This window comes from Bos javanicus, chromosome 3 (genome assembly GCF_032452875.1).
Source record: "Bos javanicus breed banteng chromosome 3, ARS-OSU_banteng_1.0, whole genome shotgun sequence".
Classification (NCBI taxonomy): domain Eukaryota; kingdom Metazoa; phylum Chordata; class Mammalia; order Artiodactyla; family Bovidae; genus Bos; species Bos javanicus.
The window spans coordinates 7,091,443-7,114,233 of record NC_083870.1 but is presented as its reverse complement, the minus strand read 5'-3'; the positions used below and the strand labels follow the sequence as shown (position 1 = coordinate 7,114,233).

General features: G+C 52.7%; 2 protein-coding genes across 6 annotated transcripts in view; one reads left to right on the top strand and one right to left on the bottom strand.

Moving 5' to 3' along the window:
• Positions 1 to 18,023, top strand: part of C3H1orf226 (chromosome 3 C1orf226 homolog) — a 359,502-nt gene extending 341,479 nt beyond the window's left edge. For 2 of the 5 annotated variants that reach the window (XM_061400275.1, XM_061400264.1), the window contains exons 11-12: positions 13,461 to 13,770; positions 14,580 to 18,023. In XM_061400275.1, coding sequence (XP_061256259.1) covers positions 13,461 to 13,770; positions 14,580 to 15,075 — 806 coding nt within the window. In that variant the 3' untranslated portion in view covers positions 15,076 to 18,023. The other 3 variants (XM_061400295.1, XM_061400286.1, XM_061400303.1) reach the window with 3 other exon arrangements.
• Positions 5,947 to 8,700, bottom strand: SPATA46 (spermatogenesis associated 46). Its single transcript, XM_061400313.1, has 3 exons — positions 8,502 to 8,700; positions 7,238 to 7,351; positions 5,947 to 6,588 (listed from the first exon to the last, which is right to left on the bottom strand). The coding sequence occupies exons 1-3, from the start codon at positions 8,698 to 8,700 to the stop codon at positions 6,062 to 6,064; spliced, it is 840 nt and encodes a 279-aa protein (XP_061256297.1). The 3' UTR covers positions 5,947 to 6,061.
• Positions 18,024 to 22,791: the final 4,768 nt, after the last annotated feature.

The window sequence follows — 22,791 nt, the reverse complement described above, 5'->3', positions numbered from 1 at the left end:
TGACCTTCCTGGGAGGAATAACTTCTTTAAGCCTTTGCAGAGACTATAGAGGTTAAATGCTCCAGGCTAAAGGACAGGATAGTCCTTTCAGTGTGCGTGTGGTTTGGAATGTGTCGCATTGAGGGGATACGCTTTCAGATGAATTGGATCCAAGCGCTTTCTCTGGGTGGCATCGAGCGCTGCTCCAGAAGGAGATGGGACTTCACTACCGTTCAGGCCCTGCCGTGGAAGCCAGTGGGGAGGACAGCCTCTCTCCTGCCCCAGATCACCGAGGTCTGACTCTGTAGTGTGATGCCCCGCCCACCTCCTGCCTACCAGTCCAGCTCATCCCCAAGGAAGCGGGAAAGCTGCCCTCTGTCTCCCGTGTCCTGCCTCAAGGGCTGTGCCTACTGAAGCTATTATAGCACTCTGCCTCTATAAAAGCCTCAGAGCCCCCAGCCTTACCTCTCAACCTGTCCTCTCCACTGGGTGGAAGTGTGCAGTTTTTACTGCAACAAGAAAAGAAAAAGAACACAGGCTGGTAGCTGAGACTGCTCAAGTCCACTCTTCAGAATCACTGCCACTTAAGTCAGGGACCAGAGCCGCTTTGCCCTTGGCCGGCCACCCTGTGGATGCGCGCCTGGAGTGTGCCAGTAAACAGTGCCACGTGCCGCTCTCCTTTACCATCTGGGCCCGGAGGTTGCCGCCTGCTACTCTGGGCTGACTGGGGCTCTGAGGGCACGGTTGCGCGTCCTTGCCCCCAGTGAGACCCGCAGTGGCTGGCAACAGGTTTAAAGGTGCCAAGAGAGAGCTGAGACATGCTAGTGCTGTGTAAGTTTGGGGAAACATCTTTATCTTGAACAGCAAATTCCAGACCCAGACTGTGTTACTATGGGGTTGGCTAAAACGTTCGTTCAGGTTTTTCCACAGCGTCTTATGGGAAAACTCGAAGAACTTTCTGGCCAACGCAGTAGTTGAGGATCAATTGGTAACGATGTGGTGGCTTCAAAATTAAGTTCTTTAAGCCTAACTTGGCTTTATGAAATACAGAAATGAAAGCGTAGATCTTTTGTTATAGCTACAGCTGGGTTTCTGCTAGACCCGAAAGTCCAAAGTAAAGGAAATCAATGCAGCTTTATGTTAGCCTTCCTTGGTGCATGAAGGTGTCAGTGAAATGAGATGGGTGCATGTGTGTGTGTGCATGTGTGTACACGTGTGCTTGCTTTGACACGCACATGTGAGGGAAGGTGTATATGTGTGTGTAGGCTTGTGAGAAGTGACCAGAGAGAAGAATGGGAATCTCCAGAGTGTTTGAATCAACAGTACACTTGTGTTCTTTTCCTGATGTGCATTTAGTTGGAGAGGGGGTGGCTCTGTTTTGTTACACTTTCTAGTTGATCATTGGAAGTAGATCCAGAGACAGAAGGGAAGGAAGAACTATGAAATCAAAGGAGAGAGGTCAGGAGTCCAGTTTGGCTGAGCCTCTCTAGCTTACAAAATCCTAACCCAGGCTTCCTTGAGTGTGGGACCTCTTTGCTCATTAGAAGTTGGGGTGTTCAGGGGAGGGGAAGGTCTGGCTTCTCCAGGCCCACTGCCCATAAGCAGGGGCTGAGGACAAAGCCAGAGGCCAGTGGACTGGGTGTGTGGAATGTGCTAGGAGAGGGCTTGTTTGGGGAGAAGAGTGGGTGGGGAAGATAGTGTCTAAAAGGGTCTTGAAAAGATTGCAAAGGGAAAGAAGAAAGGAGATGGTAGAGAGACTCAAGAATTGGAGAGACTAGTTCTCTGTACTACTGACTTGGAACCCATTCAAGACCCTTCCCTTCAGGAGGCTCCACAGTGGTTTCTACCCACATTGGCCCCATCCTTTCCCCGGTTCATGCCCTCCCTGGAGCACTGGTGTGTGTGTTGGCGTCATCTTCCGTGTGACCCAGCCAGCGTGCGCTGGGTGTGTGGAGATGGAGGAGACAGAGGACAGATCTAGGGGCCTTCAAAGGTCACCAGCCACTGGGCAGGAGAGGGAGCGTTGCGGACCCCAACCTCCAAGTGATGTCACCCTGTCCTCTCCCCCTTGCTTCTTGCTCTGCTAACTCAGCTCCTGCCCTCCTCTCTTTCATCCTTCTACTCTGCCCTGTGTGGAGGACGAGTGGACACCAGGGGCGCCTCCCTTGCAGTACCTGCCCCAGCCTCTCCTGGGTGCCAGCAGACTCTTGGGCACCCTAGGCTCTCACAGGTGTGGAGCCAGGGAAGAATTGCTCTGCACAGGATGGACTTATATTGGAACTGAAAATTATATTCCTTATATCCCTGCTGATACCAATGCTGTCTATAAAGCCTCTTTATAGCCTCACTTCTCTCAACTGCTCTCATTTAGGGGTTGTATTCCTTTTTATTTTCTCTTTGCCTGACTGCTTTCTCCTACCCCTCACCCCTCACCCAATTCCTCGCCCTCTCCCTGAGCCTTCTACTTCCTAAAACTGTGTGGCATTAACTCTGTTGGATCAACTCTCTGGGAAAAGATTCTGTTCATGTAAGTGCACTTACTGCCTGGATGTTGTCACTAGTCTAGTGGCTTTTGCTAAATAAACCTTTCTTATTTCTAAAAGCTTTTCCATTGTCTTTTCTTGCTTCTTCTATTCTACCTGCTCCTTCTCCCCACCCCACCCCACCCCACTCCCCAAGCCTGGTGGCATCAGCTCCGTGACGCACGACTCCCAAGGGTGTGGTGTTGAGAAAAAGAACTCATGCTTCCAACAAGGAAGGAAGGAAGGTGATACCTTCAGAGGCAGATTGTCCAGACCAGCCTTGCAGGATCAGGCTATACCAACAGTTCTTATCCAGGGGCGACAGTGCTCCCCCAGGGGATGTTTGACAGTGTCTTTTTGGTTGTCACAACTCGGAAGGATTCTGTTGACACATAGTGATTGGAAGCCAGGGAAGTTGCTAAATTTTCTACAGTGTGCAGAACAGCCCCCACGACAAAGAATTATCCAGCCCGAAATGTCAGTAATGCCTCGTCTATACCTGTTTCTTTTGTTCAGACTCTCCCATACCCCAGACCTTTTCAAGCTCCAGACATCATTGAAATATTTTGGCAGCAGCAAGTTTTGAGTGCTTTAAAAAGTACACCATAGATCTTTTCAGATAGAGTTAAGATCATCAAGGGAGAAAGCAATGGCAACCCACTCCAGTACTCTTGCCTGGTAAATCCCATGGACGGAGGAGCCTGGTGGGCTGCCGTCTCTGGGGTTGCACAGAGTCGGACATGACTGAAGTGACTTAGCAGCAGCAGTAACAGCAGCAAGATCATCAAGATTAGAAAATTTCACTGATTCCCTGACTATAAATGTCTGAAATATGTAGTTGGTAGAATGCTAGATGGGAGCAATCCAGAAATGTCCATACTGGAGACGAAGCAGTGATGTTCCCACACCTGCCTAGAAGGATTACGGTGGGACACAGCTCAGCGGAGGGGTCCTGACTCACTGAGATGTGGGCTTTCCTGCAGGGAGCAGAAATAAGAGGGGAGGCAGAAGGCTGGCAAAGACGGATGTTAGAGAAACATGGACCTGCAGTTTCTCAGCATCGTGACAATCAAGCTACAGTGACCGGAACATATAGCTCTTTGGAAGGCAGAGGTTTTGTTAAACTTGACTTTGGTAAGCCAGGCCTGAAGGAGAATTGGAGGGTCAGTCAACCAGGTTTACGTACCCTCTGCCTTTCTCTGGCTGAGTGAACGGAACTGAACCTTTATTTTCTCACCTGTAAAATGGGAATACAGTACCCCACTAAAGCCTCAACGAAGAGTAAATGAGACTGCATTTTAGAATCAGTCAGTGTTGCTGCTCAGGGGTGCCTGGTCAGCGCAGGTGTGTGCTGCATGCATTTGTGCTGCACTGAACCTACTCAGTACTCTGTATATCGAGAATGCTACTGGGGTCATAATGACAGTATGTTAAATGTGAAAGGTGGAAAGTACCTTGTCCTTAGGGAGAAAATGCTGAATTTGCACCCCTGCCAGGGCACACTCAGCGTGTGTTGTGGCCCTCGGGCTCAGTCCCCAGCCTTTGGATGGCTTTCCGTCTCTTTTTTAACACTGTGCCCTGTGCCCAGGTGGCTCAGTGGTAAAGCATCGCCTGCCAATGACTGCCAGTGGCAGGAGGCGAAGCTTCATCCCTGGGTCAGGAAGGTCCTCTGCAGAAGGAAGTGGCCAGCCGCTCCAATGTTCTTGCCTGGGAAATCCCATGGGCAGAAGAGTTTGGTGGGCTACAGTGCGTGGAGTTGCAGAGACGGGCACGTCTGAGAGCACCTGCACACATGTTCCTGGCCATGCCCGTGGCGTGGGTGTCCTGGAGGAGCAAGCGGGGGCTGGGCTGAGGGGGAATGAGTCCTCTCCTGGTCCTCCCCACACTATGCTGAGACCGTGGGCAGCCTCCCCAGGTCCACTCCCTGTCCCCCTCTCCCTGTGCTCCTTCAGAAGCCCCGTCACGGGGCCACGTGTGCACAGTAACATCTGTAAGGGGAAGCTCCCGAGGGCTTAGGTAACTTTTCCATTTAGGGAAGTGGGACGTCAGAGTGAGAACTAAAGAGTCACTGGAGTCTCCTCTGCTCCCTCAGAGTACCAGGCCCTGGAAGTAGAGTCATGTCAAGGCTCCCTGCAGACCACCATGCCCCGTGAGGGGAGAGTGGGACCTGCATGTCCTGGCTCCTGGTCCAGCTGGAGGTGGTGGGGGGTGAAGGGAGGCAAGGGAGTGGGGTGAGGAGCAGGGCGCTGGGGGTGGGGATGGGACTGGCCTCGCAGCAAAGGACTGGGACGCGACGGGCCTTGGGTCCAGCCTCTCTCTCCCTCACAAAGGAACCGCACATGGTATTTGAACAGGACAGTGCTAAGCAGAAGCAGCTTTGCTAAACCATAATGTGGGGCTTCAGAAACACTTGCCATATGACCACGGGAAGGGTCAATCCTCCCCACATTGGCCAACCAGTGGGTGCCAGGGTCCCCAAAAGGAAATGTGCCCCCACGCCCCTGCAGTGAAGGAGCCCACTGAGTCACCAGGGAGATGAAGTGAGAGGTAAATAAAGCCTCAAAATACGACCATCGAGTATTAAGCTCTGTTTTTCTTCCACCACATAATGGGCAAAACAGGTGTCCTTGCTGCCCACTCAATGCTCATCCATTTTTCTGTGTCAGAGCGGGCTGTGAGGTTTGCTCAAAAATGGAATAAGGGTCAGGGATATCTGCTGGGACATTCCTTGGTGCTAGAAGCAGTGTTTTCACATATTTAACCTGGCCTTTCTGCCATGATTCAACAGAGCTATGTCAAGATGTCCCATGGGTCAAAAATGATCTACTTCAGCCAGAGATGTCCCTTCCAAGAGAAGCATCATGGTATATGTGGTAGGAACGGACCCCAGCCTTATTTGCCTCTCTTCTGGCTTATGCGTGAGGCATGGCCTTCCCATTCCATCCCTCAGAAGATCTAACACCTAAGAAGCTTTCACACTGCACGCAGATTCTGCCGATGCAGCCTTCCCCAGGCTGACAGGAGAGGGCCTTCAACCCTTCTGCCTCTGCGCAAGGTTCCCCATGGCGCGGGGCCAGGACCAATCACAGCGGAAGCAGCAGGAAGGTCAGGGTCCTAGAGCGGTGGCTCTCACACTTGAGCTGCATCAGAATCGCCTAGAGGGCAATTACAGCACAGACCGAGGGGCCCACCCGCAGTGTTCTGATTCAGTAGGTCTGAGAATTTAACTTCTAGCAAATTCCCAGGGGATACTGACACTTCTGGTCTGCACACCTCACTTTGAAAAACCACCATCTCGGAAGATATTCCCATACTTTGGGTATTCTTTCCAAACAGAGAGGCAGGGAGATGGACCTGGTGTTGCTAGGCAACCAGCAGCAGAAGGGAAATGGGATGGAGGCCAGAGGCTGGGAAGGATGGGGTACAGGGTGACCTGGCACTTAACAAAAGGCCATCACTGACTTTGGTTTATTGACATCTCCACAGAGACATAAATAGGTATCGTCCCCTATTTACCTGGCGTCATCCACTAACAAGGGAGCCGCTGCTGTCCAGCAGGCCTACCTGAAGGCCTGGCCGCTGCCCAAGGAGAGCCTGTCTCCCGGCCGGGCCTTCTGCTCCTTGTACCAGAGCGTTTTGAGCTTGTGGTAGTACACCTTGCAGCTGAATCCCTCCTTGAAGCCCCTCTTGATGTGGCTCTTGAGGGAGTGCAGCGTCGGATACAGGCGGCAGCAAGATGCACACTTGTAGCCATTCTGCTGGGCCGGGTGCCACTTGGAAGCCATCAGGATGTCCTGGAATGTGATGGAGTCTGTGGTGTCTGGGCCGGGCCTGGATTTCTTGGTGGCCTCTCGGGGGCAGGTGTTCTCTGGGGAGGGAGAGGATGAGCAGATGCTGTCGGCTGTGTCCTCTGGGAGGCAGCTATCCCTCTGACCCTCGTCCCGCTGCACTTCCGAGAAGCTGTAGGTCTCAAGGTGGCTCTCTTTGTCCTTGCATAGAAAGTAGCTGTAAGGGGAGAACCAGGGCCGGTAGATGGTGCAGTTCCACCTCAGCTGCTCTCCATTTGGGGCGTCCCCCAAGATGCAATCTGCAAATGAAAGCTGGGTCTGAGCCTCAGGCCAGGCAGGGAGCAATGAGGCCTGGGGTGGCCAGAGACTGTACAGAGAGGCAGAAGGATAAGCAGACAGGGGGTCAGGCACGCCCTCAGGTCACCTCTGCCCCACCTTGAGTGGGTTCTGGGAGCAGGCAGAGGGTGGGGTGGGGAGAGCAGGCAGAGGCATTCTTTCCCGCTATTTGCTTTTCTGCTGGTACAAATGGCAGTTTGACTTCTGGGTAGTGACTCTGGTGGAATCACTCACTAAGCCCTGGTATTTGTCAGGTGTGTCCCGCCCTGAGGACACCTCTCCTCTGCCTCCTCTAAGGAGCAGACTGCCAGACCTCTGCACTTCCTCTTCCTTCCACAATGGTTGTGGCCATTTTTCCAGCCTCACTGTCTGTCTGCCTTCAACAGCCTGGTCAGGCAGAAACTGCTGCTGTGCATCAGCGTGAGAGACAGGAGAGGAGAAGCAAGAGGCCCCCACAGGGCTGCAGGTCTCTGCTAAAGGAAGCACCAGACGGAAGACTGCAGGGAGCAAGGCAGCGGGCGGCGATCCCACGCACAGCTCCCCCATACCCTCGGGGAGCAGCCGCATGCCCCAACTTCTCCCCCGTGCCCGCCCCGCCAGAGCAGGTCTCACCTGGCGAGATCACTATGTTGTGCACCCCGTGCCGGAGAACGCCACCTGGGCACTGGGGCGGCAGGGCCTGGACTGGGCTGGGCACCTCAGTGGGTAACACAGGCTTTGCGATGTCTGGGTTACAGGAGAAACATTCTGGTGAGCTGAGCAGTGTTGGGAGCCCTTCCCCCAAGACGTACCTAGAGGTTCAACCTTGGTACTTTCAAGGCACTGCAAAGCTGAAGCAAAACAGTGACCTTTCTTGCACCTAGATAGGCAGAGGTATTCTGGATGACCTCCTGGGGAATTCCAAGTAGGGTGTGGTTTCACTGAGACCCAGGAAAGAGCCTCTCCAAAGGACAATGTAAGACGCAGGCCAGATAACAGCTTTCTGCCCGGCCCAGCCCTCTTTTGACCCTCCTGCAGCTCACTGTGTGTGTGTGTGTGTGTGTAAGCGCGCGCGCACGCGCTTCTGTCTCTTCACTCCACGTTGCACCTTTTGGGTCCCTCCAGGGCCCAGGGGAGGGAGTCATGGGCCCTGTTGCTTTGTTACAAGATCCCTTTGAGGATGAAAGCTGGTTTCTCCAGTAAAAGTGCCTCCCACCCATAGCCAGAGAGTGTTCAGATGAACCGTAGCTGTCTGATGGCTGCTAATACTTGGCTTAAAAAGCTGACTTGCCTCAAATCTCAGAGTAGTAGCTGTGCTCAGTTTGGGAAATAGATACAAATGCCTGTGTGTAGGCAGTGGGTGTTTAGGAGAGCTATTCCTCCACGGAGCAGCACTTAAACTTCAGTGTGCGTAGGAACCACCTGAGATATCGTTAAAAGTGCAGATTCTGACTCAGCGGGTCTCGGGTAGGGCCTGAGGTTTTTCATTTCTGACAAGCTCTCAGGAGATGCTGACGTTACAGGTCCATGGACCATGCTTTGAACAGCAAGTCAGAACATTCAGCTTTATTGCATGAACTCCTCAGCCTCTTCTTCTTCAACTTACATAGACAGGCTGTCCCCGCGAGTGTCCATGTAGATACAGAGGGTGAAAAGTGTAACAACAAATGTTTCCCCCATTCTTCACTTGCAGAAAATGAATAAACAGCAGGAACTACTTACCTGCTTTCTCCAATTAAAATGCCTCCCACCCACAGCATTTTGAAAAATTATTTTCTCCCCGTATATAATTTAACTTTTTCACTAAATCGAGGTCCTATAACATGATCTGGTAGAGTACTCAATTACAAGCTTCAAAGAGCCACATTTTGGGGGGCCCAGGGACACCAGAGTTTACCTGGCAAGCTGGTGGCACGTGAGGACATAATATCAGGAAGCGTGCTCAGGGCAGAGGAAGAGATTCGAGTTCCAGAAATGCTGAGGAGTGAGAAGTTCTCCATGTTCTGGCTACCGAAGGGTACGGAGGTCACGCACAGCTGCTCCCAGGAGGCTGGTTGGGTTGTCTGGACGATAAACATTCCGAGCGCAGGTGACATCACAAGAAGACCACACGATTCCACTCACCAGGAAGGTGCCCTCAAAGATGGATGGGGTCTGGTGCAAGCAAGATAAAAATTTTAAAGATTTTTTGACTTGGCATTCCTCAGTGGCCTGTCTTACTTGGGAATATCCAGAGAGATGGAGGCGTGTGGGCGAGACCTGGAGTGATGCTGTCTGTCCCCCTGTCTGCTCTTTAGTGTCCCTTTTCCATGTTGTTGCTGCCACTACCCCCAGCTCTGGGGCTCTCTGTCCTCTCTGAATGACGGCCTTGGTTTCTTTTTCATCTGCCTAATGTCTGCCACCAGATATTTTTGTTGTTTTAATTTAGCTTCTGGTTTGGGATATGGTGTATACTTTTATATTTTTCTTTGGACATAATTTCAAACTTAGAAAAAGCTGCAAAACTAAAATTAGTGCAGAGAATGTCCATGTACCCTGTATCTAGATTTTCCTATTGTTAACATTTTATTCCATTTGCTTTATCAATTCCCTCCCTCCCTGTCTATGCATGTATACTTTTTTTTTTCCTGAGGTATTTAAAGGTAAGTTACAAACATAATGTCCCTTTGTGCCTAAATACTCAATATGTTCTCCCCAAGAATAGGGACCAGATACTGTTTTAAATGGTTGGTGCTATTTTTAGCAAATGACTAAAACATAAATGGGTGGCTTACTCAACACCATTTGCTCATTATAAGCCATTTCCCACGAGGCTATGAACTCAGAGTGGCAAGGTTGCCTCTTTTCTTCGCTTCACTTCTGTCATCTAACAGCCTGGGTAGCCTGCTAGAGGGTTGATGGGTGAGTTGAAGGTGCCCCCTTCTCGATGCATACAGGGCTTTAGATGTAAAGGTGGAGATGTTTGTGCAGTGTGGGAAAGATCTGGTCCACTCTGTAAGTAGCAGTGCACTCCCCCTGCTGTGTGTGGACCAAGTGTGAGTGAGCGTCTGCGTGTGAGAGCCTGGAGTTGGCCTCCTGTCCCTGTGTGTTCACAGCACTCAAACGTTTGCCGGGGGCAGTGTGGGGAACGTACTCTCCTCACGCGCTGCCTCCACAGCCTGGTCTGGAATGTTAGAACGTGTTAGGATGCAAACTGATACTATGTACCTTGGCAACTTTAAGGTATTGGCAATTTCAGTTGGCTGCCCTGGCGTGCAGAAAGATCAGGGCTCAGGGAGTCAGCCTGTGTGAGTTCTAAATTTGGGTCTACCGTTCAGCTCCCTGTGGGTATGAGGCATTCCTCTCTGCCACCTGCTTTCCCCATTCTGTTAATTGGCGTGGTTGGAGTGGATGACCATCTTCCTGGTCTTAAATCTAGTGATTTACATGTGGAAATGAGACAACGAAGGAGTGATGCAGGACCCAGGAGACTTAGAGCTTCATCCTGCCCTGGCCTATTCCATTCCTCCTGCCGCCAGCTAGGAACTCCAGATATACTTAATGCAAAGGGGGCTCAGAGTATGGGGGGAAATACAAGAGGCTACATCAGAGCCTGTTGGGAGAGTTTTTAAAATCCGACTCTGTTTTGATCTGGTTATTAACAAGCACCCGGTCGTCCTGCGTGCCTCATAACAGGGCCCCTGTCTTGCATGCTATGTCCTCTCGGTGTGTTGTTGCTGGTGGCCCAGACAGGAGATGACACTCCCCACGTGGTCGGTCACTACATAAAACGTGTCTCTCTCTCGTTTGTTTCCCACCTGCTTTCCGAGCCCCTTTCTCGGACAGGTAAGATACCATCTTTCTTACGGATGACTTTGGCCCCAGATGTTCCGCTCTGCTTGGCTGTGTGCATGCTGGGGGTGCTCTGGGGAGGGTCACCTGGTTGGGGTCCACTTACCTTCCTTTCCACCATCACTGTTACTTTCTGAACCACCACGCTTCTGGTCCTGACAGTGTGTGAGTTTTAATGCTTTCAGCAGGAAAGGGGCTTGCTGCACACCCCTCAGATGGGGAGATGAAGGAAGCCCCAGGGAGAGTCCTGCGTTGGAGGCTGGAGTTCCTCCCAGTCTGACCTCAAGAGCCCCTGTGGACCACTCCCACAGGAGAGGGTTTTGAATGACTTTTCTAAATGGAAAAGGGCTTGGAGAACAGTTTCTCTACGATGTTAGCTCCTAATGCAGTCCGTTTTAAGTATTCATGTCAAAAGTCAATTCAATTAAACTATTTGCTAAATGCCTGCTATTGTGCAAGGCCCTATGCTGAGCATTGTAGACCAGAAATATCCCTCAAGATGCTACAGCCCAGCAAGGAGCTTATTTTATTATAAAGACAAGATGTATTTACCAGAAGACTGCAGAGAATTGTGAAGAGAGTACATGATGGGCTATATTTAAATTACTTAAGAATTCAGCAAATACATTCTGACGGGTAGAGAAGCAAGTAGTACAGGAAATCTAAAATGATGCTTAGTCAAAAAGTTATGTTTATTAGACTGCTTCCTCAATAATTATAATAAAAGGGGCTTGCAATTTACAAGTTACTTTGCCAGGTGCTTTTGGTACTTACACTTTTAGAAATGAATGTGTCTGCTCTTAAAATTCACATTAAACCAATAAGAAAACAGCCACAGAACTATGTGAGCCCAGAAGTGGTGGGGATTGGCCTTCTTCCCCAGCCTACCTCTCTTGAACACTCGCTCTAGTTTCATGGTGGCCCAAATACTTTCTGATTTGGGGGGAAATCATTAAACGCGTTAGTTTCCAGGAGTTCATGATCAAAGAAGACTTTGAAGAATATGGGACATGATAGGTAAATCACGCAAAAGTGGATGACATGGCAAGATTTACACTCTCAGGAGAAGACTCGAGTTGATACCCCTGTTGTACGATGGGCCAGGATCTCCTGCTGGTGTGGTGGGTCTACACCCGGAAGTCAGCCAGCCTGAACCAGCTGGCTCTGTGCCTGGTGTCCCAGCGGTGCTCTACCCAAGTTCCTGGCATGTCTCCTGTAGAGGTGCTTTTCCTGCATGTGGGTTAGGGTCAGTTACAGAGGTGAAGACTGGGGCTCACCAAAGGGGGAGATTCCACTCTTCCCACAGCTGCCTCCTACCTCTAAAGACCCTCACCATCTGGCTTATTGAGGTAGTTGGCTCAGAAGAGAGATCTCTGCTTGAAACCACAATAGAGAGAAATGCTCCCTGTGACCCAGGACTCAGCAGGGCAGGGCAGAGAAGTGCTTTATGCGCAAGTTCAACAAAGTGGCTTCCGGGCTGGCTCAGATTAGAAAGAATCCACCTGCAATGCAGGAGACCTGGGTTCAGTCCCTGAGTTGGGAAGATCCCCTGGAGAAGGAATACTCCTGCATTCCTACCTGGAGAATTCCCTGGACAGAGGAGCCTGTGGGCTACAGTCCATGGGGTCACAAAGAGTTGGACACAGCGGAGCAGCTAACACTTGCACTTTTTTCAACAGAAGGAAATACACACCCTAATCTCAATTCCTCTTAGGAAGGCTCAGCAAGAATAGACACTTAGAAGAGGAGCCTGTGACCAAAGGCAACCTCTCCTCCCCACTGGTTGACAAAAGTACCTGGAGCGGTTGGGAAGGACAGGAACCTCCAGCCTGCTTGCAAGGTGCTAGCATGGGTCTGGCTGCACTGAGACCTGAGCTGAATTTCCGGGTGGGGAGACGCTGCCCCATGCCAGGGTGTATGGGGCATGAACCTTGAACTCCTGAGAACCCTGAGCTCCAGCCATTCCAGTTACACATCGCAGAGCTGCTGCGGTCTTGGTCTCCACAGTTCTCTATCTGCAAATGGGTTTGGCAGTTCAGGGTATTTATTTTGAGTACCTACTGTGTGCTAGCTGTCAAGGACACAAAGATGAATGAGACATGGCCACTGCCTTGCAGGTACCAACAACTCAGTGGGTCTCCTCTCAGCCCTTTGAGTTAATTAATCCTTCCAGCTGAAGAGAGATCCCTAAGAGGAGTGTCCACAAGGCATATTTAGACAGCAGGCAAGGCAGGGAAGGGAGTGGGACGAACTCTGAGCTTCGGGTGAGAAACCCTGGTTTGTAGTTCCCACAGCACCCGTAACTGGCCTGTGACCTGAGGCCCAGCAGTTCACTGCTCTGAGCCCTGTTTTCCTCCCCCATAGTAAAAGTCTTAACCACACCCCACCTCACTAGGTTGTCCCGAGGATTAAGTGAGCTGGTGTTTGTCAGCTTCCTCGTACTTCCTTGGCACCAAGCACTCGTCCGTTTGGTTCACACCATCCCTCCTCAAACAGCTGGTCCGTTCTCCCAGATTCCACACCTGGAGAAGTGAGCATTTTCCGTGGAGAAAGCATGCTACGCATGTACCTCTTTAGCAGAGAGCCTCCAACCGCAGGCCTCTCTCGCCCTTCCTCCACCGGCTTCTACCCCAGTACCCGAGTCAGTGCCATGCGCTCACCGCAGCATAAAACTGTACATCTCGTCGCTTCATCCTGGTTTCCTTTACTTTAGAAGGCCTGGTGACCCCAAGGTAAGCAGTTAGGCTGGGAGTCAAGGAGGCAGGCTTAAAGGGATAAGTTGGCTTTTTTTTTGTGGCTAGCGTTCATCACTGATTAACCTGGGTGAGGCAGAACTAGAATTTCTGGTCCCACAGCCCATCAAGACAACCGGATTGCAAGGTTCAAGGGTATCTTTGCTGGCGCGCTCTTGACTCGTGAGGTTACAAAGCTGTGGGTGTGGTGTAAGGAGAAGACCGGCAGTGATAGGGAAAGAAGTGCCCGCTCCCCTCCCCTCACCGGCTCTCTCTTTCCTCTTTGTTTGTAGTCGACCACAGCATGTTTGAGAACCTGAACACAGCCCTCACTCCCAAGCTCCAGTCGAGCCGCTCCTTCCCCCACTTGTCCAGGCCAACGGCCCCCAGCGCTGCTGCTCAGGGGTCTGTGGAGCCCGGGGGGCCCGGACTCTGGGTGGGCAGCAGTCAGCACCTCAAGAGCCTGGGCAAAGCGGTGGGGGCCAAAGTGAATGACTTCCTGCGGAGAAAGGAGCCCTCGAGCCTGGGCAGCGTGGGCACAACAGAGGTCAACAAGACCGCAGGGGCCCAACTGGCCGGCGGGGCTGACGGGGATGACGGAAGGTGAGTGCACCACCTATCACCTCCCTGCGGGTCTGTGGACCAGGAAGGGGCTTGCAGAGAAACTGTAGTGTCTCGAGAGGAGAATGACCCTGGGGAAGGGACGTGAGGTGGTCACATGAGAATAGCTGAAGGGTGACGTTTGGGGAAGCCGGCTTCACCGTCCGCCGCCACAGCGGAAGTTCCCGGCATGCGCATCACGTCCCGGCGCTGTGCTGTGCTTCAGCTGCGCTCTGTTACTGACCCTGCCACAGTCCTCCGAGGTAGACGGTATCATTTCCATTTTGCAGACAGTGTAGGTTCAGAGTGGTAACGTGAGGAGCTTAAGGGTACAAAGTTAGTGATCAGCAGAGTTGGATTCAAACCCAGGTATTGTGGAAAGCACGCTTCCCAGGGGGATTCCAACACCCAGCCCTGTGTGAGGAGCCCTGCCCTGACAGTCAGTAGTGGAGAAGCCCATGTTTGGGCAGGTGCGGGGGAAGCCTCCCATTTGGGGCCTTGTTTTAGACAAGTGCACTTGGAGGGTGGTGATGCAACTTTTGAGAGCTATTGCATAGGTTCTGATGAGATGCAGTTCACCAGTGGGCCCAGTGTTAACTCTGTGCTGCTCTGAAGACCGAGTGAGCATGTGACAGCCCCAAAGCCATTTGCACTCACACTGCTGAGACTCATGCTAAACCAAGGATGAGAGTCCAGAGTGTAAAGCGCCCCCCTGGGTGGGTGAGTGGAAAATGCAGTTGGAGTTAGAGATGCGAGAACACAGCAGGGACTGGTGTCTCGCCAGCCTCAGAGCACTGACATCAACTTTACAGGTCAGCCCTGCAAGAAGCATTCCCTCGGCTGGATCCTCCACCTCCTGCCACCAGGAAGCGAACCCCTCGGGCCCTGAAGACCACCCAGGACATGCTGATTTCGTCACAGCCTGTCCTAAGCAGTCTGGAGTATGGGACAGAGATGTCATCTGGGCAGCCCCAGGTCTCGTCTTCCGCCCAACCCAGCCCAGCCGATGCTTCCCAGCCAGAGGCCACCACAGAGGTGGTGGACAGGGATGACGCTCTGCCCAATGGAGAGGTTTCCGTGTCGGTACCTGATCTCATCCACAAAGACGGCCAGGACGACCCCAAGCTCAAGGTGACTGAGTGCCGAAGGGCCTCCTCCCCTGGCCTTATGGAGAGAAATGGCCTCAAACTCAGCCTGAGCCCCATCAGCCTGGCCGAGTCTCCGGAGGACGGCAGCCCACCTCCACGGGCGCGGACCTCCAGTGTTGACAATGAGGGCCCTCACCCAGACCTGCTGTCCTTTGAGTAGAGCTGCTGAGCGCCCTCCCTCTGCCCTCTCCTCCACCGTGCACCCTGGCTCTGCCCTCTCTCCTGCTGTCTGTCCCCCTTGCACAAGGCATGGCAGAGTGATTCTCCTGGTGATTGCAGGGCCACAGGTCCAAGTGGTTGTATAGTCCAAGAGTCTGTCCATGGAATGGAAAAGTACTCCCTTGGGTGCCATCCCAGCTTCTCTGCATGCTGGCTGCAGCCCTTGGATGTTGGGGCACCTCTGCTCCCATGGTGCCCTGGCTTCCCATGGGCGTGCAGGGCCAGCAGCACAGGATGAAGGCTGTTCTCTTTGCCTGTCTTCCAAATGCCGCCTGCTCTTCTCTTTTCCTCGCCCTCCTGGTTCCTTCCTTCTCCTCCCTGGGTGCCCAGAGGCCTCCTGCCTCAGGGGCAGTCAGATTGGATGGGGGATGCTGGGTTTGGCTTGGTGACGGGCCCAGACCCAGAAAGCCACACCAGAGCACAGCGCAGCCGCAGCTTTTCCTGGTCACAAGACACTGCAGGCCTCAGGCTGTCCCCTTGCCTCTGCCCACGTGCATGCAGGCTGAGGGAGATGCTTATGCCTGAGACCCTGGGCAGCCTTGTCGCCCAGCGCTCACAGGGGCTTCTCCTTTAGACGGGGAGCATGGTGAGCCCTCCCTGGGGCAGGGCATGGAGCCAGCCGCCGAGGGCACCTGCCCAGTGTGGGAGTGTCCAGAGGCTTTGGGAATGATGGTGCCCAGCTACGCTCGTGCTCCCTGCCCAGAAGGAGGGACCCGGGCTTCCCACGCTGTGCATGAATACAGGGCTAGGCAGGCCCTTGCAGAAGCAGCAGAGCAAGTTCTGACGTCATTAGGGGGGAGGGCCCGGGAACCTGGCATCCATGGAGCTGGTCCCGAGAGAACACAGAGCAGTAGTGGAGAAGGCCATGGGAAGAGTAGTCATTAGGACTCAGGGCATCTATGGGGCCTCACAGCCTACCGAGATGTAGTTCCAGGCTCTAAGCATGCTAAGTGCGAGGATGAAGGTGAAGAGTGTGAGGACCAAGGTGGAGGGTGTGAGAGGTTGGAGTATGGTGAGAGGCTGGGCAGGCTGCCCTTGAGGAGGGGGCACTCTGCTCTTGGCCTGAAGGCGCTCTCTGTGCACCTGCTCTGGGGTCCCTGTGACGGACTGGCAGTTCCCCCAGCTGCACTGGTTCCGCCCTCCTGTGTTAACCCACCTCTGTGTTCCTGTCTCCCACCAGGAGTCCTGTCCTGCTGCTTTCCTGTGGCCAGGAGACCCTGTCAGGGGTTGATCCCAGCCTTGGGGGCCTTTGCAGCAAGAAGAGAACGCGCCTTTTCTTAAGCAGGGTGGCTGGTCCCTGGGAGAAGGCTGAAGGGGCTCGTCCGGCCAGAGCAGGGTCTTCATTCCTCTTCCTGCAATTCCTGCTGCCTCCGTTTCTAGTCATCGCTTGGCTTCCCCTTCTGGGTGCCCCAGAGCTCACTGCCCACTTCCTCTCATCACCCACTTCCTGCTCCCCCCTCACCACCTCCGTGGACCCGGGAGCCTTGGGGGATCACCAGCGTGCAGGCTGCTCCTGCCCCGTGTGCTCGCGTCTGCAGCCACACGGCCAGGCCTCAGCTCTGCCATGGCCTTGCCTTTTCACAGCAATGCTTTGTCTCCTCTTCCTCAGAAGGGTCCCAGCATCCCAGGCACCTGGCAGGCCATTGTGAAGTGAGCAAGGCTGTTACTGAATTGAGTCGATCCTGCCTTATTCCAGGAACATCACAAGGATGCGATATCTGCCCTCAATGCTCAGAAGTTCTCAGGACTAGCATTTTGGGGGCCTGTGAGTTTTCCCATATTGGCTTGGGGTTCTGCACAAAACACACAGCTGGGGGTGGGGAACAGAGCTAAACCCACATGCTGGGAGCTAGCCCCCTTTGATTTGCACTTCCATGCCAGAAGTTCAGTTTGCTTCTGATGAGAAACTTACTGAGTATCTACACTCTGGTCTGCTGCTCTCCCAGGGACCAGCGTGCCTCTGGCCGGGTGGTACTGTAGCCATAGGTACAGTGGTGGCAGGCCAGGGCTGGTTCAAACACCCAGACGCCACTGAGGCCCGGGAGTCAGCACAGGCATCCTGTCAGGCTGTCCCAGGACCATGGACAGGGTGACCCCAGAGTTCCTCAGGCTCGTGTCCAGTGCTGAATGAGGAAGAGGCAGTGGGACCCTGTGTCAGTGTCCAGGTGGCCTCTCTCTGGTCACCACCTCAGCCATTCTTCTGCAGCAGGGGGTGGGGGAGCTCTCTGAGGCTAAAATCGAGTCCTAAATGCTGCAGAGAGTGCCTAGTACTAGGGGACAAGAGGTTCCCAAAGGCCGACAGGAACAGCAATGTCTGTCCTGCCGAGGGCCCTGGCACAGACCAGCTGTCTATGTAAAACCCCACTTGGCTTCCTGTGTCCATCTCAGCACCTGACCTTCCTGTAACTGCAATATGCTGTCACCCCTGACACACACACACACACCCCTCAGGGTGACTCCAGCTTCTCTGGAGGCTTCACCCTGGGGTGGCCCAGTCTGCTCAAGGACAAGGCACCAAGGAGAAATGTCTTCTATGTCCTCAGAAGGAAGTGGGGCCATGGAGTTTTTTCCACATTCTGGTCCCACTCCCCTGTATCCCCATATTCAGCAATAGCTTTACCCTGACAGATGGAAGGTGAGCTTCCAGAACCTGGCAAAAAGGTGGCATATTCATACTCCCCTGGCACAGAGAGAAATGTAATGTGTTAACGAATGTGAGTGATGAAGACCTTCTTGTAATCAATCAGCTTTTAAAGAACCAAGAGGTTGGCCCCAGTTTAGGGGAAGAAGAATATTACAGAGCTATTCCGAGTATTTTCTAGAGATTTTATATTTATATTTTTAGTAATTTTCTGGTAGAAAGTATACAATAAAATGGTTTGGTTTGGGTTTGCTGGTTTGGTTTTTTTCTCCTAACCAATGGTGGGTGGTTGGTTTTTCTGAAGGCTGACTTGTTCGCCGGCCTTTTGCTTTGTGAGCCTGGGAGAGGGAGCCATGACAGATCTCTAGCCTGAGACCTTGGGCGGAAATGGTCTCTGGGGATGTGCCCTCGTTTAGTCCCCTAACTGGCTGGGCACCGTGGAAGTCTCCCTCCTCCAAAGTGAACTATGACTACTTCGGGGAACCACATCGTGTGCAGAGGTGCCACCCTCCCCCTCAGAAAGAAGCAGGAAATGAGAGTGGCCACAGGATCATCTACCTGGGGTCCATAACCCTCCCCCATTGAGGTGGGAATGGAGCTGGGTGTGCACACAGACCTTCTTCAGAGAGAGACCAGAGCTGCTATCAGATTCCAAGTCATTAGTAATGTCAGTAAAACACCCAAAGCTGCTGATGTGGGCACTTACCCCAGACTACAGTAGCCCAGATGCTCCTTACTGAGAGAGCATGGCTTAGAGCAGTGCTGGCCTGAAGCCCCCTGGGTACCCCCTGGCTGTCCCCAGACTGAATGACCCGGAGGACTCCCAGCTGAGAACCGACCAGATTTTTAACCTCCTTAAAAGGGACAAAGTGGAGAAAAGATAGGAAGAGGAAGGAAAAGAAGCCATATCCGTAACTAAAGGGGGAGGGATGGGCCCTTTCTGCCTAGCCCTGTCATTCCCAGCCCCCCACCCCCACCCCGTGATGAGGCCTGAGACCCCTCCCTGGCTACAATTAAAAAGCATCTCAGGCCTGAGGCTGTCTCCAGTCTTTTCTGCTCTGAATTCCACTCCTGCACTTCCTTCCTCAGAGGAAGAAGACAATGGACCTTCACTCTGCTTGCTTGCTCTGCGGAGGGGCTCAGCGTATTGTTCTGGGAAGGTACGAATAACGCAAAAACCAATCCAACATATTCCATACATGGGAAAAGGCATTTTAAATACTTAACAGGAGCAACTTTTTCCTTCAAGTCTAAGCTCCAGTTTGGGTGACCGCTCCATTGCGTAGCTTCAGGATTGACTTTGGCAGTCACTCAGGTCTGAAATGTGCCTTTTACATGCCTTTTCTTTCCCACTATTATGCAAAGCAATTATTTGGGGCTAAGATCAAATATGAAAAATCATAATGTAAAAATAAAAACTTTTTGAGGAAATTTTTAAGTGTGAAAAGGGATGTGAATATGTCATTTTCTTTAATGCTGTGGTCTGAACCTTTGGTCTAGAAGCTGGGGTAAAATGCCCAAGCCTGTTTGTGTACGAAGTGCTGTCTGGGGCACAGTGGTAACACTGGAAAAGAGATCCCTGGTTGTCTCTCACGAGGCCCGCAGTGGACAGAGGAGCCTGGTGGGCTACAGTCCACGGGATCGCAGAGTCAGGCACGACTGAGCGCCCAGGCCTGCCCGCCCAGTTGGTGAGGGCACCGTGGAACCTGCCTTCTTGTTATACTTGACAGGCTGTGTTATTAGCATAAGCTGTTAAACAATGGAAGTATGGAGAAGGGGGGAGGTGGCAATTTCAACTGAAAGTGTTTTTCCTCTGCCTGTAGTGATTGCTGAAGGAAATGAACAAATCACAGGTCATCAGGAAACCCACTAAATTCCTGAAGTCTGGTGGGGAATTCCTGTTGGGATTCAGACTTCATGGAATGACTGTAGCTAGTACCAGATTGCACCTCAGATATTGCTCCAAACTCAGAGAGCTGCTTCCTGCTCAATTTGCTCTCAGACTTATTCAGAATCCCTTCATGGTCTGTGAATCCTGGGAGTGTTCTAGAACCATCTGTGCTTCAATACCCTGTCTCGTCTCTATTCTCATCCCCACCAGCACAGGGCTCCCGAGTTTGGTTTGCCACCTGCAGGCAATAGCTCCTTGCCTTTGAGGTTTGGGTCCTCAGGGTTCCCTGGGCCTCACTCAGCATTGCCCCTGCTGTGCCTACCACTCGAGCTCCCCACCCCCCGTTGTGGCGCCCTTCTGAGTGGGAACAAGTAATTAATTCCACACGAAGAAACTCAGCCCTCGTAGAAGAATCCCCACCTCCCCCTAAACAGCTTCCTAAGTGCAGACAACATTTAATGTCATTCATCTCTCCCAAGGAAATCCACTCTGGAAACCTTCATTTCAGTCGCCAGTGAAGCACCTTCGGGGACTTTCCCCTCCAGGGTGCCCTCCTCCCTGCTGCCGTTTGCACTGGGGCGTGCCATGAAAGCCTGGAGTCCCCTCCTCTGACTTCTCACTAATGAGAAAATTCCTCCGCGTTTGTATCTAGGGTCCGACACCCAGAGACACAAATCCTCTTTGTGTCCAGCTTATCTCCAGCTGCTGCCATGATAAATAGTGCGGCTCAAGGGAGCCTGGACAAGCTGTACCCACGGAACAAATCACTTGGTTACTGACCACACAGACAGGGAAGCCGGCTAGGGGAAACGTTTAGGAACCAACTCAGACACACCAGGCTACTTTCCCGTGGGAGGTGCCTGAGGAATCTGTCTGTTTTGGGATAGGAAACACTGCCAGTGTTTCGCTCTTGGAAAAGGCAAAAAAGAAAAAAGTCACCCAAAGCCAGAAGCCACCTCACAGCAAACTGCAATTTTTGTTTTGCATTTCACCGTTTAACCAGTCTAGCGGTTTCCAGTACTATGGGCTTCGCCACCTTGTGCCTTCAAGTTCCCTCCGTATTTGCCCAGGAACCTCTCTACACTCCTGTTCTTATGCAACTCCCACCCTTTGAGCTGGTGGGTAAGTACAACAGGTGGCGCTAGTGGTAAAGAACCGGCCTGCCAATGCAGGAGACACCTAAGAGACGCAGGTTCCATCCCTGGGTCAGGGAGATCCCCTGAGGAGGGCACAGCAGCCCACTCCAGGATTCTTGCCTAGAGAATCCCATGGACAGAGGAGCCTGGCGGGCTACGGTCCATAGGGTTGCAAAGAGTGGGACACGACTGAAGAGATAGCATGCACGTAAGTACAGCCAAGTGTTCAGCCTGCTCCATGGGCTGACTCATGAACTTACAGCATCTCCCTATGGTTACTGTGGCCTGGTTCCAGTTGTTCCGGGCCTCTGCGGGGCCAACAGAGGGACGGGAACTCCATCAGCCCTGCAACTGCAGCCACAGAATGTACTCCCCCAGCATCCTAAGCCCACAGCCGATGGGCCCACTTGCTGGATAGGAAAACTCAGAACAAGCTTGTTCTACCTTCCAGTCGGTCTCTGAACTTTCCAGTTCAGAGATAACTCTCCAGTCGGTTATCTGGTACACTTGCTCAATTAAAATCCTGGGTTCTCTGTGTCAAGAGCTGTCGGAAAGTCTTTGCAGCAGACCTGGTCCGTTCTCTGGATGCTGGGCCGAGGTGTGGTATTTCTAGGAGCTGGGTCTTTGGGAGAGGCTGTGTAGGACAGCTGGAAGGTGAACCCACTTGTGATAAAGCTGAGGGAGGAGGTTGTGCTCCTGGGCAGCCGTGCCCATGCCTTGCCCTACATCCCCCTAATTCTCCAGTCAGTGGTTATACAGGTGGTATAGATGTGACGGGGCTGGGGACTCTGCTGGGACACCCATGGGAGAAGGCGAGCCTGGTTCTCTGTGCTCAGGATCATCCCCAGTCCTGCCCAGCCTAGCTTGCCAGCTTCATCTGCCACTACTGCTTCTATGTCCCAGGGCCCACACTCCAAACTGCTCGGCATCACTGCCGTGTCTTTGTTCAAGAATGTCCATCCACCTGGGCACTCCCGTCATCCTTTCCCTTTCCTCTGACCTTGCCAGGCTCTGTTAATTCATCCTTCAGATTTCAGCTCAGGCATCCCTTCCGCTGGGATCCCTGCCCAGACACCACCCCCAGCCCATCCTCTGCTCCTGGGTGGCACCCTCTGCCTTTCACCATGCTGGCACTTGCCACATGATGTGAGCAGGAGCTGCCTCCTGCTGGCTCTCTCACAAGTCTCTGAACCCCACCAGGGCAGGCCTTGTCGTCTTCATCTCTAACTCCTTGGTCCCTGGCACAGCACCCCACATGTCACAGGAGCTTGATAAAGATGTGCCTTGAAATGAGCTAAACTCGAAGAACTCGTCTTCTGGTTTGGGAGATTTTATATACATGTGCACACACACACACGGGGCTTCCCAGGTGGCTCGGTGGTGAAGAATCCCCCTGCCAATGCAGGAGACGTGGATCCCTGGGTTGGGAAGATCCCCTGGAGAAAGAAATGGCAACCCACTCCGGTATTATTGTCTGGAGAAGCCGATGGACAGGGAAGCTTGGTGGGCTACAGCCTGCATGGTTGCAGCGTTAGACATGACTTAGTGACAGAGGACACACGCGCGGGCACACACGTAGTCTAGTGCTGAGTGGCGTGGCCTGAGCCAGCCCCACCCCTCTCAGCTCCTCTCAGGGCCTCCCCCTCAGGTGGTTTCTGTCTCTGATGTCCTCTGCAGGGAAGGCTGGAGAGGGGCCGTTTTCAAAGTGGAAGTGATGAGTGGACCAGTGTGTCACTCATTTCTCTTCATCCAAAGCCTTCATCAGTTCTGTCCCTGCACCGGTGGCACCTCACCATGCAGCCAGCAGAAGCGGGCACGCACGTCCAGCCTGACGTGAGAAGGGTCACACTCCAGCTCTGGTTTTGCCGCTCCCCCAGCTGATCTCAGGTCCCGTTCTTAAAACTCATACTTCATTATTCTGGGCTTTCTTATTAGTTGATGCTTTATTATATTTCATTCCAGGAATTGTGCTAATCAATTTACATTCAT